Below are 16743 nucleotides of genomic sequence, written 5' to 3' on the forward strand. Positions count from 1 at the left end.
CGGCCAACGTGTAAGTGTGATAAAAATGCGTTTGTATAGAAATCGCAACAACGACAAAATCAAAATAATATAATATATAATTTGCTCCCCCCCTTCCCCACCATATAGTTTTTATTTATTTTTCAACCGTAGTTGCCGTGTGAACGTTTTATGTATGTAGTATAATATACAATAATATATTATATAGTAGACGCATACCTACCTATACCTATTTATACCTATAATTCGTACAATACAAATATTATATCATTATGTCGTTTATATAGATGCATTATATTAGTTACATAGTTTTTAGTCGTGTTTGTTTGCTATATTATATTGTATTGTTTTAGAAACTGTTTGGAAAAAAAACTAGAGATGGGTTGAACTTGAGTTTTTAATTATAAAAAACTTTTTTAATCCAAACTTAATCTTAATTTCTTTGAACCGTTCGAAATATCGAAACTATCGAACTTTTAAAAATTATAACCATGAAAAATATCATAGAAGTAAAACAGTTTTTACACTAATAAAAAAAAAAAATTGAATATGCCGTCAAACTAGAATATTATATTAAACGGCAATCGATCTGGAATATCATAATTTCCGAGGTGTTCGCGAAAAAGTTCGAGAACCCATCCCTGAGTCAATAAAAACAAACAACAATATATTATATAACTTTAGAGTGAAGCTCGTCATTAATCGAACTTATGTTGAATCGCGTGCGTGCGATGCGTACAGTTTCAGGTAACACTTCGGCGGCTGTGGCACATGCAGCAGCAGCAACGCCCCCAAAAAAGCAACATCAAGCGAGTCCTCTGCCGGGTGGTTCTGCCGGATCGATCCGTTGCCGGTACTCGGAGTGTCAACTGTCGGCCACCGTTTCCGAGGCCCGGCGCACGTACAAGATGTGCCACAACTGCAATCACATGTACTGCTCGAGGCGCTGCAGGCGCGCGCACTGGCAGAACCACCGGAAAACGTGCCTGAACCGGCGCACGGCCGTACTGTGCCCATCCATAGTGGACGCGATAAGGGCGAACGACCGATGCGCCGAGCGGCTGTCGACGATCGCCCGGCGTGGTTACCTGACGCACGGCCGTGGGGCGGTCAAGTGCTATTTTTCGGGCGTCGAACTGGCTGACAAGTTCGTGCGGGGCGGCGGCAACGACATGCACTGCGAACCGGTGTACGCCAAGTGGACTGACATCGACCCGGAGCTGGACACCCTCGAACAGCTGTGCAAGACGTACAACCCGGACACGCGGTACGTGCTGCACGTGTCCGTGTGCGTGTTAAGCGAGGTGCCCGGCCCGGGACCGGTGCAGTGGGAGCGGCACGTGGTGTACAAGTGCGTCAAGATGCACCTGGACAAGAGTCTACGCGCCGCCGCCACTGCCCCTGCGCAATCTGCGGTTGTCGAAGCCTCTGAACCGGCCGCGGACGACGGTGGTGGCGGCCCGGACACTCTAATACTGACCTCGTTGCCGGGACGTGACCAGCGGGACGTGCGCACCTCCCGCCGCGTGTGCTTCGTCAATGTGCAGCGGCACCTACGGCAGAGGGGCGTAGAGCTCCGGCACCAGTTCCCGGACGTGCACCGGAAGCTGTGCGAGTACGTAGACGGTAGCCCGGACGTGACGTTCACGCCGGTCACGGTGTACCCGCGGGACAAGGCGTCCGGAAAGACGTTCATGTGCATCATCATGCCGGACACGGAGCCCGAGAAGCTGAGTCTGTTGCCCGGGGACAGCGCCAGGGTGCAGACCATCGACGTTGGTCAAGAGTCCGCCGCTGCCACTGATCCGCAGTAATCGCCGTCCGCCGGTTGCTGTAGGGGGAGGGGGTGTGTCTGCGCGTTGCGTTCCCTCTTTCGCACTTGCGGTGAACTCGTTTACGGACCGCCCTTAGACGTTCACATCGTCATCGGGGGTGCAGGTGATTCGGATCGATTCGGGCAATTAGTATAGATACCCATAAAATATTATGATTTTGCGATTACGTTCTACTTTTAAAATATTTACACGTATATTATTACTGCAACGGGTTGTGCGTATTACAAGCTGTCACCGCAGGTTGTCGGGTAACTATCGATGATCAAAAGTTTTATTCCGACTTTGGAGTATAAAAACCATAATATAAGAACCACAATAATTATGTTTGTGGCTCTCCAACAATATTGTAATTTGCATCGCGCTGCAGTATAATCGTATTTGAAAAAAAATAATTAATTAGAAAGGAGAATGTTAATACTTATAATACCCGCGTGGCTAAGTATAGTTATTGACCGGGACAAACGTGGCGTTAAGACACTACATATTGTCCTAATTTATACATTGACAATTAGGATATCTACAATATAGGTACCTATGATATGCATGTTATTATGTATTATTATTTATAATATTTGCCTTTATTTACTAGTTATTTTATCAATCATGTTATTCGTTATTTTATTATTATTACTATTATTGTTATTACATTTATACATACAATATTATACATACCTATTGGCTATTACCTACCTACACTCGAATGTATTAATTTAATAATATTACATTACGATTGCGTTGCGCGTCAGAGATCTTGCGTACGACTCAGTGTCTATAGTGTCGAAACTATTCAAAATAAATCCAAATATCAATTAATATTGTGAATAATATTTTACTTGAATTTTGAACTCCTACTTTATAATACATTTAAGACATGTAATGTAAGGCGTAGGCATAGGCTATTTAGTAGAAGTTTAGCGGTGGTGGTGAGAGGGGGATGGGGTTAAATGTCTTAAAATAAAGCTCACATTTAGATAGCCAAACTAAGCCGTTGGCATATCAATACTACCAAATCAACGTTTTAAATATTTTTATACTTTTTATCAAAAATATTACTTATTTACGCGGCGCGTTGTCTGCTATCGGTCACGCAACGTGACTGAAAGTAAGTAACGGCCGCTGTCACTAGATCCCGGATGGGTGACCACCTGGGTTCGTATAGTGTAGTGCAAAAACCTTGCCACACATACAACCGTATGTTTACAACCGTATCAATACCGTTCCAACTTCAAATCCTACCAACCTTACAGGTTATAATGACCTCAGTCGTCGAAGCTTTAATCCAATAAAAAAAAATTAGGTACCTGTTGAGCAATAATAAGAGATGTAACATTTATTTATAGTATATCTAAACAACGATGGAAGTATGGCACTGATGGGTGGGTACCTATGGGTAGTGTATGGTGTACCTATTATTTGTACCTGGGGCCCTCTTTTTGGAGCATCAGAAAATGGATACATAAAAAAGACGGACTGACTTCACACCATGGGCATTCTTTACACCTTAGATAGAATAATATTAGTGGATGTTTTGTACTTGAAAAAACCAATAAATAATTTCCTCATTGAAACAATCAACAAATCTATTTATGACTGGTGTCTAAGTTGAATAATTTTCCCAATATTTAAATAAACAATTCCAAGTCAGAACAGACCAAACTTTTATATTTTCATTACTTATATAAAATAAAATAAAATAATAATACAATTATTATGAACCAAATTAAAAAAATAAATATTTGTTGACGGCTATAATGGGACTGGGCCGGTGGTCGTTTAGCGAAGGTAATAATATTGACGAAAAATTAATAGTCCGTTTGGGCGACTATCATTTATGAATTATACAGTTTGGGTGAGTGAAATCATATTATATACCTGTGTAGGTAAGATAAGAACCTGATGACTGATGCGAACGTGTTTAAATATAGGTTTCAATACTTCAATATTAATTATTTATATCATGTATCGTATATGATTTTATTTTATTAATTGCCAAATGTTTATTAATGTCGACTGTATACCTACGTCATTACAATATTACTATAGATACCAATAATATTTCTTTAAAGTTAAATCCAGTTAAGAGTTATTTATTAATTAATAATTATTTATTAAGTATTTTGTATGTATTTTGTATGTGGCTTTATTTTTCAATAGCCAATATACATTACTCTACAATATTACAATATATTTTAAATTAATTTACCTATATATAGGTAAACATATTTATACTTATTCACTTAAACTTTACACGCCCGTCTGCAATGATAATGATCAAAAAAATGTGAACTCAAGTTAATTTGTATTGAATATGCATATTTAACTTGAAATGTTTTTATTTACCAAATTAGTTGTTTCAGTATTAACAGACTATTACGAACAGCGGTTAAAGTGGGGGGACTCAGTCTCCCTACGGCCCTTCCTCTAACGGCGGTTAGAAAGCGTCTCCCTTAAAAAATTAGGATTGAAATTATTCAGGGTTAAAAGTGGGATGAGTAAATGCTCACATAAATACACAATCACTGTTTATACATTGCATATAATATACATTTGACGTTACGCATATAAAATTATGTATGGTACGTTTAAAACTATTATATGGAGACAGTCCCCTCCTGTAATTTTTTCCCAATTTAAGGCCTGATCAAGAAGTAATGTCGCTGGTCATTGACACACATCATATTATAATATATATAGCCATATAGGTATAACTATGTGTATATATATAATAATATATATATTATACAGTTCAGTAGCGCTGGTACACGTTACAAATTTATACCTACACAAACAATAATTCAAAAGATTGGTACCTACCGTTTCGTGAAACGTTTCTTCAATAACAGTATATATTATAGTTATTAGTTATTACGTCGTTGACTGGCACAAGAAAACATGTTGTGTATTAATTTAGGTGCATTGTTTTTAGGTAAGGTTTTTAGACTATAGCTATAGCTGGTTGTATGATGTACCTACCCGGACGTGGTACCGTACGTCATCACCAGCTATAATAATGATATTACTTATATACCAACAATTTATGCAGGTTTCAGTGCACACATAAAAGATTGTTTCAACGATTCCGGACTGTTATCGCATTGTTCATGATGTTAATAATATTATGCAATGTTTATTGTCTTATGACGTTCGTAATGCAACGCAATAATAATAGCTAAAAATAATGGCGTGCTTGGGGAGGGGGGTTGAATGTTCAAACCACCGATGGAGTGATTGACATTTGATAATTATATATTATATACTTCTCAATTTTAGATCAGACAATTTGCTATTTTTTTTTTAAACATCCCCCCTTATCATTCAAAAAACTTCAGACTGAACCAGACTTCCTCACCACGTCACTGATGAAAAATGTGATACAATATCCCATAGGCGTTGACAATTGCCCGCTGACATTTCAGTATAAAGTGATGGTGGCAGTGTGGCACCATAACATCGTTTTCCCTCCCTATTTTAAGCTCTAATTCATTTAATTTTCCAATTATTTTCCTAATATTAAAGTGAAACATTTACGTGACTATTATTATCCAATATATACCGAAAGGGGGAGGAGGGATATAAAAATATCCAAGGGGCCTTGGCCCCCCAACCACCACCCACCTAGTTGACTATATGACGTAATTGCCCGTAATTTGTATACATGGTAATATCACAGACTATGTAGTCTGTGGTAATATTGTATTATTGTCATATATAGTAATATAGATACTGTACTGTATTATTTTATTTATAATATTGTGCAAATAACATTTAGAATATTATGATTTATTTTTTGTTTTAACTTGTAACCTTGATAGACTGTACCTAATCGATATATTGTCTCCCGATTCGTACAGTACAATATTTATTTTACGAGATATATCTACGCGATGAAGTGTTTGGCAGATTCAAAGTTTAATAACGTTGCGTGGTGTTTATTTTTTTATTTTATTGTTAGATATTATTATAACGTGCAGTAGCTATTGGTACGGTTATATTATTATATATTATCTACACTGTAAAAACTAAAAACCTTGTTATATTATGTTGAATTTGAATTTTTATAATATACATTAAATTTTAAATATTATAATACTTACCTATCGATGTATTATTGATAATTGCTCGTTCAAAAATAGCGTAATTGTTTTAATATTACCAGCTAATATGCAATTATTAATTTATTAATTATTATACATTATTATTTATTATGGTTGACATTTTATTTTAATCCATTGAAAATTGAAATTCTAACAATTATAACTATTACAATTATGAATTTTCTATGATATTATTATGTTATCATAAACTTATAACCTAGTTTAGAGTAGGTAACCGGTTTCTCGTGGTTAATACTTCTTTAGCTTTTTTGATTTTGGGTTATACCTAATATACAATATTATACTACTGAAGCATATGGCTTGTAATCAAAATGAAAATTTTCTATTTTAATTTCAGTTTCACTTACCTATCGATATATGTTTTTTCTGACTTAAATTTAAAATAATAAACTTATTGATTTTGTAACTGTATGATTTGTATAATATTACATAATATCGATTTAAAATACCTATACATTTTACATTTCTACGATTTAAATTTTGAATAACGAGACTAGAGAAGTCATATGAACTTAATCAAAACCCCCTTTGATATGTACAAAGGCAAAAATCAGAAAATCGCCAGTAGATTACCAAAAAAAAAGTGGAGAGAGACTAGTACCTAAACCTTGCCGAAAATTCAAAAATATAGTGTGGAAAGAGGTTGTTATGGGGAGAACCCAATTGAGGCAGTTATTTAAGGTGGATTCCAATGTTTCACAAATTACGATAGGTCGGTAGACTGAGGACATTTTTTTTTTGGGTTAGGTATGGGAATGATATAAAAACATACCTAGAAATATGAGCCACAGAGCATTGAGGATATAGAGAAATATTACCAGAGGTTAGAGTATAAATAATACCAATATAAAACATTCAATAAATCAATAAAAAAAAATAAAGTATTATTATTTATTACATTATTACATTAACAACAATTATTTTCCTATTCAGTCTGTTATTACCCACTTAATCATTGTCAAACAGACAATCAATAAGGAGTTAATTCTGTATTGAACGTAACAGAAAATTGTTATTAGTGACAAAAAATAATAATTAAAATAAACCTAATTAAAAATTACCTTACATATTATATTAAAGAGAACTTGAGTAATTAAATCACACGGAAAAAAATGAATGTAGCCAAGAAAATGGGACAACAATTACTTGATAGTTGTTAATAACATAAAAAATTTATTGTTTTTTTTTTTTGTTTTTATTAATGATGAATAGACAAAATAATAAATCTGCTGTATAACTTAATTTTAAAACTTTATAAACTTGATTCCTAATTTAATCCTTACACTGTTATTTGTATTTTTACAAAATATGTCTATACAATTGAAAATATATTTTAAGCAGATTTAAAAATCTACTAGAGATTTACTTTAAAAATATGAACTATTTTGTGATCAAATCACATTTTAATTGTCGTTCATTATGAATAAAATTACATATATGATGTATCAACAAAAAATGAAAATAATATAACATCTATTGTTTTAAAAATTATTTATAATATTAAATAATTTTCGATTGTACAGTTTAATTACGTAGCCGGTGAAGCTGAGCCGGATCTAGAACCTGATCTACTCCTGAAAATAAAAGAATTATTGTTACAAAATCAGTACATTAAATATGTTTTTCAAAATACAACTATAAAATTACACAATCCAGATTTTAAATAGGGAATAATAAATTATCTAAACATATGATCAAACTTGAAGTATTTTAACATTCAGTAAAAGAATACAGCATTTAAGTTTTATGAACTAATTAAAAATATTATATACCATAGTGAAACCACATAATAATGGTCAAACAAGGGCCCCACAAAAAATTTCAATTATTGAGAAGAATGGAAAAAACAATTTAATTTACATTGATAAAGGTTTCGCATGTATTTATATTATTTTATAATACATTGAGAAATTTAACCAAAAATTAATGTACACTGGTATAGTTTTATTGATTTTCTACAAAATAAATATCAATTAACAAAAATATGGAAATATATAAATTTTGAGCTAGAAAAAATTCATACAATAATCACTGAATTTGTGAACCATAAAAATTTATATTTACCTAGATCTTGAAGGAGATCTGCTGCCAGATTTGGAGTGCGAATTAGATGCAGATCTACTTCCTGAACGAGCTGGTGAATTAGAAGCAGAACGACTACCAGATTTTGATCGAGCTGGTGATCTCGATACTGACTTAGATTTACTACGAGATTGTGAGCGCGATTTGGTACCAGATGCTGAGCGAGACCTAGATCGGCTATTAGATCTTGAATGACTTCGTGAAGGCGAACGACTTCCTGAACGAGATCGACTGCCAGAATGTGAACGGCTTCGAGATCGAGATTTACTACCCGAATGTGATCTAGATCTTGAACGACTGCGTGAAACACTTTTAGATTTTGATCTAGACCTACGTGAACCAGACCGAGATCTTGATGGACTTCTGGATTTACGGGTACCGGAACGTGAACGAGAACGAGACTCAGAGCTATAAATTAATAAAATTAATTATTGTGGTGAATAATGGTGATGTAGAAAATCATAATAACATGTTATGTAATATGTACAAATGATATAAATATATCATGTAACATACTAATAGTGCTTACCTTGAACGTGATCTAGCATTCTTTGAACTACTGAAAAAATATATTTAAATATTATGTATAACAAATAAGTTACAACTTAAATAATTTATAATAATAAGAAAGTATTATACTAACTGTCCAGAAATTCGTTTTTTTACTTCACCATCGCTACTATCATCCTCACTAGTAGATATAGTTGCTTTGGATACAACTCTAAGTTTCTGTTTAGATGATAACATGGGTCCCTTCTTATTACTTGTAGACTAAAAACAAAATGTTTTAGCTATTAAACTGTTTTGTTTATGTATATATTTATATTAAATACTTACTGAACGGCCTTTCTTTGATGCAATTTTATCACTTGCACCAGATCCTCCTGATGCAACACTATCTCTCCTCCGTTTAGATCCTCCTCTTTTTTTCTTTTCTTTATCACCACCAGTACCACCACTAAATTAAAATTATAAACAATACAATTTTATTCAATTATTATAAACATATTTTTTAATTGAGTGCTTGTAGATATTTTTTAATATGAAGCCAAAGTCTACTAAATGTTTACTTTATTTAGCTCTGTACTTGGCACATGTAAAAACAATATAAAATTAGTATTTTTTAAATAAAGTAAATATATAGTAGGATTTGAGTTTTATTTAATTCTGATGTAGTGTATGTTTGAATTCCATAACCTAATGGTTGAATTGGAGATAGACAGAAGATTATATTACAATATAACTATAATCATAAATAAATAATTAATGGAATAAAAATCAATGCATAAAATGTATTACCTTTTTCTTGATTTGTTAGACTTTGAAGGCCTGGGACTTCTATTGCCACCTGGTTCAGATGCAATACTTCCACCAGAATCGGAACCATAGTTTTCACGGCGTTTCCCTTTACCTTTAGGTTTTTCTAAAACAGGGTCAAACACTAGCGCACTCTTGGTTTTTTCTCTATATTCTTGGCGTTTTAACAACATTTCTTTTCTTTGTTCTTCTTGTTTTTGTAATGCTTTAGTCTGCTCTTCAATCTGTTTGACACGCAATGATTCTCGTTCCTCCTCCTGTTTACGACGCATTTCACGCTCATCGTTATCCATCTTACGTGCTCGTGCTACATGGTACTGGGCTTGAGACAGTAAATCTTGACACTGTTTAGCTTCAATATCAGCCAAACTAACATCATATCTCATACGATCACCATGAACAGACAAATATTGGAAATATCTGAAAAACAATACATATTATAATACTTCATGATAATATTTATTTAACCAGTAATTATACTTATGTGATAATCCAAGTTCATGTACAGCTTTCAGTACATCTTTCAAGTTTGATTTTTCATCTTTCAATATTTGAGCTGCTAGTTTTTGTAGGACAAAAGCAATATTGTAAATTATAACTGTATCCTGAGGAGCAACCCTTCGAGCCTAACACCAAATAAAAATTGTATGTGACCTCATTAGATTATAATAATATAACAAATAATTATGTTTACCCACTTTCAAAAACACTGTTTTTGCTTCTTTCAACTTTCCTGCTCTGAAGTATGCACGCCCAAGATATTGAAGTACTTCAACACTATCATGTTTAAAAAACTTTTTCATACAATTTTCATACTATAACATAATATTACATAAATATGAAGTCACATTTAATATTTGACTTTTAATCTAGAAAATTCCAACATACCATTTGAATAGCACTAATATACTGTTTTTGTTCGATGTATATATGTGCAATATTTAACCAGACGTCACAAAAATCAGCAGTAGCTTCTCTTACTTGAGCAAATATATCTCTTGCCTCATTTATACAATGCTTATGTGCCATAACACAACCTTAATAAACAAATTTAAAAAAACAAATTTATTTTTGGTAGACTTATAACACAGTACATGCTTATCATTGAGCAAAATTTATAAAATCTATAAAAATAAATCTCCTTAAAGACATTTCTACATTAAAAAAATGATTTGAGTTTAATTTGACAATACATTTATAGACAGGAACAAATTTAAAATGATATTTTTTGACTTTTTTCAATAAAATACTGCATGCTCACACTGGCATGCCCATTATTTTCAATTTAGAGGGGGGGGGGGGGATGTTAAAACTAATAATATATTTAAATGAATTGTGGTGGTAATACCAAAGACACATTAAGACAATGGTGGTGGCAGGGGGGATATAACCCTTAACTCCCCGACTACAGGGCATGCTGCTGCAAGTTTGTCAGATTGACGCTGCAATGAATGTCTTTATACCTTTTTAATAATACAAAACTAACTATTATCAATATCAGCTCACAATGTATTTATTATAATATAATGCTTCATGACACAATAGTTATATATAATTTACAAAAAAGTAAGAGTAAATTATATAATATTGGTAACTTCATGTTTTTAGTTATCACGTCAATGTGATAACTATAATGTTTGAATCTAGATTTTGCAGATCCCCAAAGTTTTTCTATAATTAGTGTGTGAGCATCTGTAAAATGCTGGTAGTCATTATCTTGTATTGCGTTATGTGCTCGCTAGCAATTAGAGTAAATTGTCAACCCTTTCTCTATTTTTTGATGTATTTCGGACAACAAAGTAGCAGAAGACCGATCAGAAACTTCTACTAAAAATGTGTCCTATCTCACGACATATTCTACCAAAAATCCATCGCTGGGGAGTACTCTTCCACAATTATTTTTACGTTTAATGTTTTTTTTCACTCAAACTTATAACACATACTTCCCGTAAATAATTATTCCAATAATTTGCCATATTATTACAAATTTCTAAGTGTTTTCCACAACATTTTACTGAAATCATTTCCTCTGTTCAACAAAATATGAAACGTAAAGCATTCAAAAATGAAATGCAACTATTAGCAAACCAATTGTCAACACGCATGTTAACTTTTTTTGACAAGTTTTCACTTTACACTTCTAAAATACTTTATTTCTAAAATACAGTTTGGCATTGTCACCATTTGAACAGATTCGTTATTGTAGTAAAATGCCTTTTTCTTGAAAAAAAAGTTACCACATATTTGTCCGTAGTTGATAAGCCACACAGATCTATTGCCTAATAATCGTAAGTACAAAAAGAACTGTAAAATAAGCGATTACTACTTCCAGCAGGGTTGTTACTAAATATTATGACGTTATAGCCAAACTATCAAAGTCCACTGTCCTAAAAGTTACCCGGCCAGTATACCGAAATATACAATGTAATAACGTCGTGTCCCACTGGAATCTGTCGAATACGATAAGTGCAATAACATTGTAAAGACATTGGAAAAATAAAATTCAATTACAAGATTACAGTAGGACATGGCGTGCGTTAGTCGCAATAACCCATAAGTACCAATATTTCTATGTCTCATTACACCATAGCCTAAATAAAACTCAATAAGATTCTAGTCACTAATCTAATAACACATATAATCACTAACCAATTCCATTAGCTGCCCAAATGTTTCTTGGATCATTTTTCAATACTTTAGTAAAAAACTGTAATGCCAAATCTTGATGTCGTTTTTCCTGGTCCTTATTTCTAGTTGGTTGATGTAGAGTTTGCAACCAAACATTTCCCAGAGCAATTAATGAGTATGAATCATTTAATGTTGATGGGTTCTTAAGACAATCAAAATTATCATATTTGGATTATAATTTATAAGTTTTATTTTGACTTACCTTCAGCACACGTTCAAATTTTTTTTGCCCAGGACCCCATTCCATTTTGGCTAAATGCAAGTTTCCAAGTAATGACCAGGCATCTGGATGTTCATTGTCTATACGCAATGCTTCTTTAAACCAATCAGAAGCTTCATAAATTTGGTTACGATCTCTAGCCATACAACCCAAACGTAAATAACCTGTAAGTTAATAGACTATAATACCAATCATAGCATAAAAGTAAATAAAATAGTTTGTATACAATCAATATAATTAGGATGCTCCTTGAGAATGTCTTTGTACAATGTTTCTGCCTTCTGAAACTGGCATTGCGCTTCAAAAATCCTGGCCAAATTGTACGTTGTTGTAACAGCAATAGAGTTATAATGCTGTGGATCAGCTTCAACCATTTTCTTTGACAAACTCAAAGATTCTTCAAGTTTAGAACGTGATTCGTCCATATTTTTAAGTCTTTAATTATTAATAATTAATTACATTTTTATGTTTACAATTTATTAAGCTCTGACATAAATTTATACCTATAATTTAATGCAGCCACGTTATTCAGTATTTCAGGTGGAATGTAATTATTAACACTGTTGCGCATTAAAACCATAGCTTTGTCATATGCAGATAATGATGCTTGTAAATCTGATTGCTCTAATATTTGAGCTAATTCTACCCAAGCTTCTACATCATCTGGAAAATGTTCTGTTACCTAAGGTCATTAAATAGTAATTAAAGTTAACAGTTAATTTTTAATTTTTAAATTACATACTTTTTTTAAATGACTTTTAGCAATATCTCGTTTCTGTTGATTTTTTGAATCAGCATACAATGAACCAAGAATTTTCATTGCCTCATAATTTCCTGGATGAGCTTTAAGCACTTTTTCAAAGCACTGAGCCGCCTAAATGAATTTAAAAAAAAAAATGCATTCAAATAAATATTGATGTACGGGAAAAATGTTATGAATAAGTATTACATTTTCCATATCGCCTCCATAAATATACATTTGACCAAGACCATAATGTGGAAGTACAAATGTAACCGGTGCAAACTGGGTTGCTTGATAATAATATTGAAATGCTTGGTCATAATTATTCTAAAAGTTGTATCATATAAAAATTATATAAAACAGCATTACCAAAAAATAAACCGTATTACCTGCACATGAAAAGCTCTAGCCATTTGATAACAACTTTCAGCTCTCATAGCTTCATTCTCTGTGTTTTGTAAGGCATGTCTAGCAAGCAATTCAGACTTGGTATAATCTTTTTTAAAGAAAAAGTGATTGGATAAATGATTTAACACCATTGGGTTGGTTGTATCAATAGTATATGCTTTTGACAACATATTTACACCTAATTTAATGTCACCAGGATTTTCACCATTCAACTTCATGATGGCAAGACCCACTAATGCACCAACACACTTGGAGTCTAATTGTAAGGCACGTTCAAATGCTAATCGAGCTTTTTCTATGTTTCCTAGTTTCAAAAAACAATGTGCCATGCCCAGTCGAACATCAGCAGGACATTGAGGGTTAGAGCGCAATGCTTTTTTATAATAGGCTAGAGCTCCTCTGTAGTCCTTTCTATTGAAAGCAATACAAGCTTTGCCTAATTGAGCTGGTATATTATTAGATGATTGATTCAATACAAAATTGAACTGAGCATCTGCTTGTTCAATTTTATCACCTTCTAATAAGCAAAAGAAAGCACGACCCAACAAATGATTCTATAAATTTGGAAAACATTCAATTAAATTTTGAAAACATTAAAATACAAGATACAAATTATAACCACATTCTTACCGTATCATACATAATGATTTTATCTGCTGTTGTATAAAGTTGTGTGGCCTTGGTAAAAAGTTCGCGGCGTTTATCTTTACTTTTTTCTCGATTAGCTGTTTGCACATAGTATGCTGCTAACATATCTAAAGCCCTCATTTGATCCTTATCGCTATCCTTATATTCTAAACTGGCATTACTACGTGATGACTCCAGCAACCTAACCAAAGCAGCTGAATTGCCTCTTTTGTAATACTCCAACTAAAATTTGTTATAAAAATAAAATTATTCTATATTCATATTGAAATTAGTTAAGTTATTAAAGAAGACATACAGCCAAATTGACCCATATATGTAGATTTGAATGTTCAGACTTTAAAATGCCAAGAACTTCATCATACTCTGGCAATTTGTCAAGTTGTATTTCAATAACCTAAAAAAAAAAAATTTGAATTTTGAATTAGATATAATTATTCAAAATTGTACAGTCAATAATATGGATCATGTGAACAGCAAATAAAACAGTTATTTTTTTACAATTCATACAGTTATTTTATTACTTAAAAATTCTTTTTTTTTTATATAATTAAAAAAAATAATAAAACATGATAGGTACAATGGTACATCTATCATTTTATAATTTTTGAAAAACATACATTTATCTTAAAAAATGTTATTAAAGAGCCACACACAATACAGCAGTAGTGGTAAATTGTGTCCAGATTCATTTTACCGCTCCTCCACAGCTGCAGTGTGTAAGGACCTTAATAGTGTAAAATAAAATATAACACCCACAACATGGAAGTTTTAAGTAGGTTTTTTTTATCCCATATCAAAATGATCAAAGTAGCAGAAACCAATCATTAATCAAGCAATATTTCAACAGTAATTATGATCAGTTAGGATTTTGTATTTTTCATGATAACAACAGCTTTATACACGTAATATTGATGGAATATTAATTGTTTTATATTTTACCTACTATATTGTATAACAAGCAACACAAATATTGGAAATTTCTAAAAACAGATAAATAAGTACTAAGTGTTCTTGATGTCATACACCCAGGTAAAAATTTATTTATAAATTATTATTATCAAAACTATAATAAATATAAACAGGTTTTTTGCAAGATGTGTTCCTCGCTTTTCCCAATTTACAATTGTACGAATCATTACAAAATAAACAATTACTCGCACATTTATCTATATATATAAGAATCTAACTTGATTTTGGAGACGAAGGAAACCGGTTTGTTTGTTTATTTATTATTATTATTATTAATTTATTTATTTGTTTGCACTTGCGTTTTTCCATTTGAAATATATATTATTTATTCAATAAATAATTTATTGTTACATTTTTTTCTACCTTATCTCTATACTATAATAAAAATAATACAATTTACCACTCAAGTGGTTGAATTCAAAATGTAGGATATATAATTTTCAGAAATTAGCAATAACAATAACTACAATATGTAATTATATTATATTATTTGTATAGCCAAAAAATAGTCATATGTTTCTAAATTAAATTATAAAAAAATAATTTCTTCCGGAGAAGGTCGGGCAGCTAGTTATACATAAAAATTATATAATACTAACATGTTTTATTTAATATTTTAATAAATTATTGTTTTTTTTAATAATATGATTTAAATCAATAAAAATAAGAAAAAAATAGTGAGATATTTGATGAAACTGTTAATTGTAAAAAAAATATATTTATATCGCGATTCACAATGCTGATATTTCATATTGTCCCTAACATTGATTAAATAACATACATTTATCAATAATTTTTCAACAAACTTTTCTTTAACTTGTGTATACACATAAAAAACACCATGTGTTACACAAATTATTTTTTTTTTAATTAAACATATAAATTAAAAATACAAAAAGTTCAAAATAACATCTAATAATCTAACTACTTATACAATTTCTGCATTCAATATTCAGATTAGCAAGAGGTAATCATTGAAGTCTTATTTCATAGTTTTATTTCATAATAAAAGAAACCCTAATACATTTCATATATCAACTCCATAAACAAAAAGATTTAAAAAGTTATTTTCGACAATTTTCTGTAGCTTATAAAAAAAAATTAGAAAATATTAACCTACCATATTGAATTAATACATTAAGTGTTATTTCTTTGTAAATTTTTAACATGATGAACAAGAATATTTATAAAATAATCCACTAAAAAGTAAATTTTTGGTACAGAACTATGAACCTAAAATTTATAAAATTTAAAATTCTATTTGGATTTGAATAATCGCTCATATATAGTCTTAAAGGTAAGGTAACAACATTACATACCTCGTCTGAGTCCTTTAACGGTATTTCGATTGGGTTGACCATTTTGACAGTCAATCGTGAACCGTGCAAAAAAAAAACAATTAACGTAACAAAATATATAATTTACTATTACTTAATCATTGTACGCGCATTTTAAACAAAAACATACAAAAAACATATCGTCTATAATCGGTATCAGAAAGTCTGAAAGAATAAAAAAATGAGTATAAAGTATAAACTATAAACACATCCAAAATCAACCTCCAGGATTCAAGAATCAGGAGTCGAGTCTCGAGTCCGGGACACTTGGCTTGTCGTTATCATGATACCGTTTGCGGCTCTTGATAACGGGAGACGTTGGCAAATCTGTAGTAATTACCAACCTTACCATAGTTACAGAACGATAAATAAATAAACAATTTAGCATAGAATATTATGTTAT

The 16743-nt window shown here is 31.8% G+C and overlaps 2 protein-coding genes across 4 annotated transcripts in view; one reads left to right on the forward strand and one right to left on the reverse strand.

The window, feature by feature from the left end:
* The window catches only part of LOC100166576, a 40383-nt gene extending 37597 nt beyond the window's left edge, over positions 1-2786 (forward strand). For both annotated transcript variants that reach the window (XM_016803114.2, XM_008183203.3), the window contains one exon: positions 721-2786. In XM_016803114.2, coding sequence (XP_016658603.1) covers positions 721-1793 — 1073 coding nt within the window. In that variant the 3' untranslated portion in view covers positions 1794-2786. The remainder of the gene's footprint in view (positions 1-720) is intronic.
* Positions 2787-6788: 4002 nt separating this feature from the next.
* On the reverse strand, positions 6789-16646 carry LOC100168634 (RNA polymerase-associated protein CTR9 homolog). Of its 2 annotated transcripts, none has more exons than XM_001943426.5 (19): positions 16323-16646; positions 14330-14428; positions 14017-14256; positions 13368-13940; positions 13186-13305; positions 12979-13110; positions 12740-12918; positions 12463-12671; positions 12219-12400; positions 11978-12158; positions 10217-10365; positions 10027-10143; positions 9809-9954; positions 9311-9748; positions 8849-8969; positions 8655-8782; positions 8541-8570; positions 7994-8419; positions 6789-7503 (listed from the first exon to the last, which is right to left on the reverse strand). In XM_001943426.5, the coding sequence occupies exons 1-19, from the start codon at positions 16362-16364 to the stop codon at positions 7458-7460; spliced, it is 3558 nt and encodes a 1185-aa protein (XP_001943461.1). In that variant the 5' UTR covers positions 16365-16646; the 3' UTR covers positions 6789-7457. The 2 variants fall into 2 exon arrangements, with proteins under 2 accessions (XP_001943461.1, XP_008181424.1); XM_008183202.2 differs by having other exon boundaries at positions 8541-8567; positions 16323-16364.
* Positions 16647-16743: the final 97 nt, after the last annotated feature.

Source organism: Acyrthosiphon pisum, chromosome A2 (genome assembly GCF_005508785.2).
Source record: "Acyrthosiphon pisum isolate AL4f chromosome A2, pea_aphid_22Mar2018_4r6ur, whole genome shotgun sequence".
Classification (NCBI taxonomy): Eukaryota; Metazoa; Arthropoda; class Insecta; order Hemiptera; family Aphididae; genus Acyrthosiphon; species Acyrthosiphon pisum.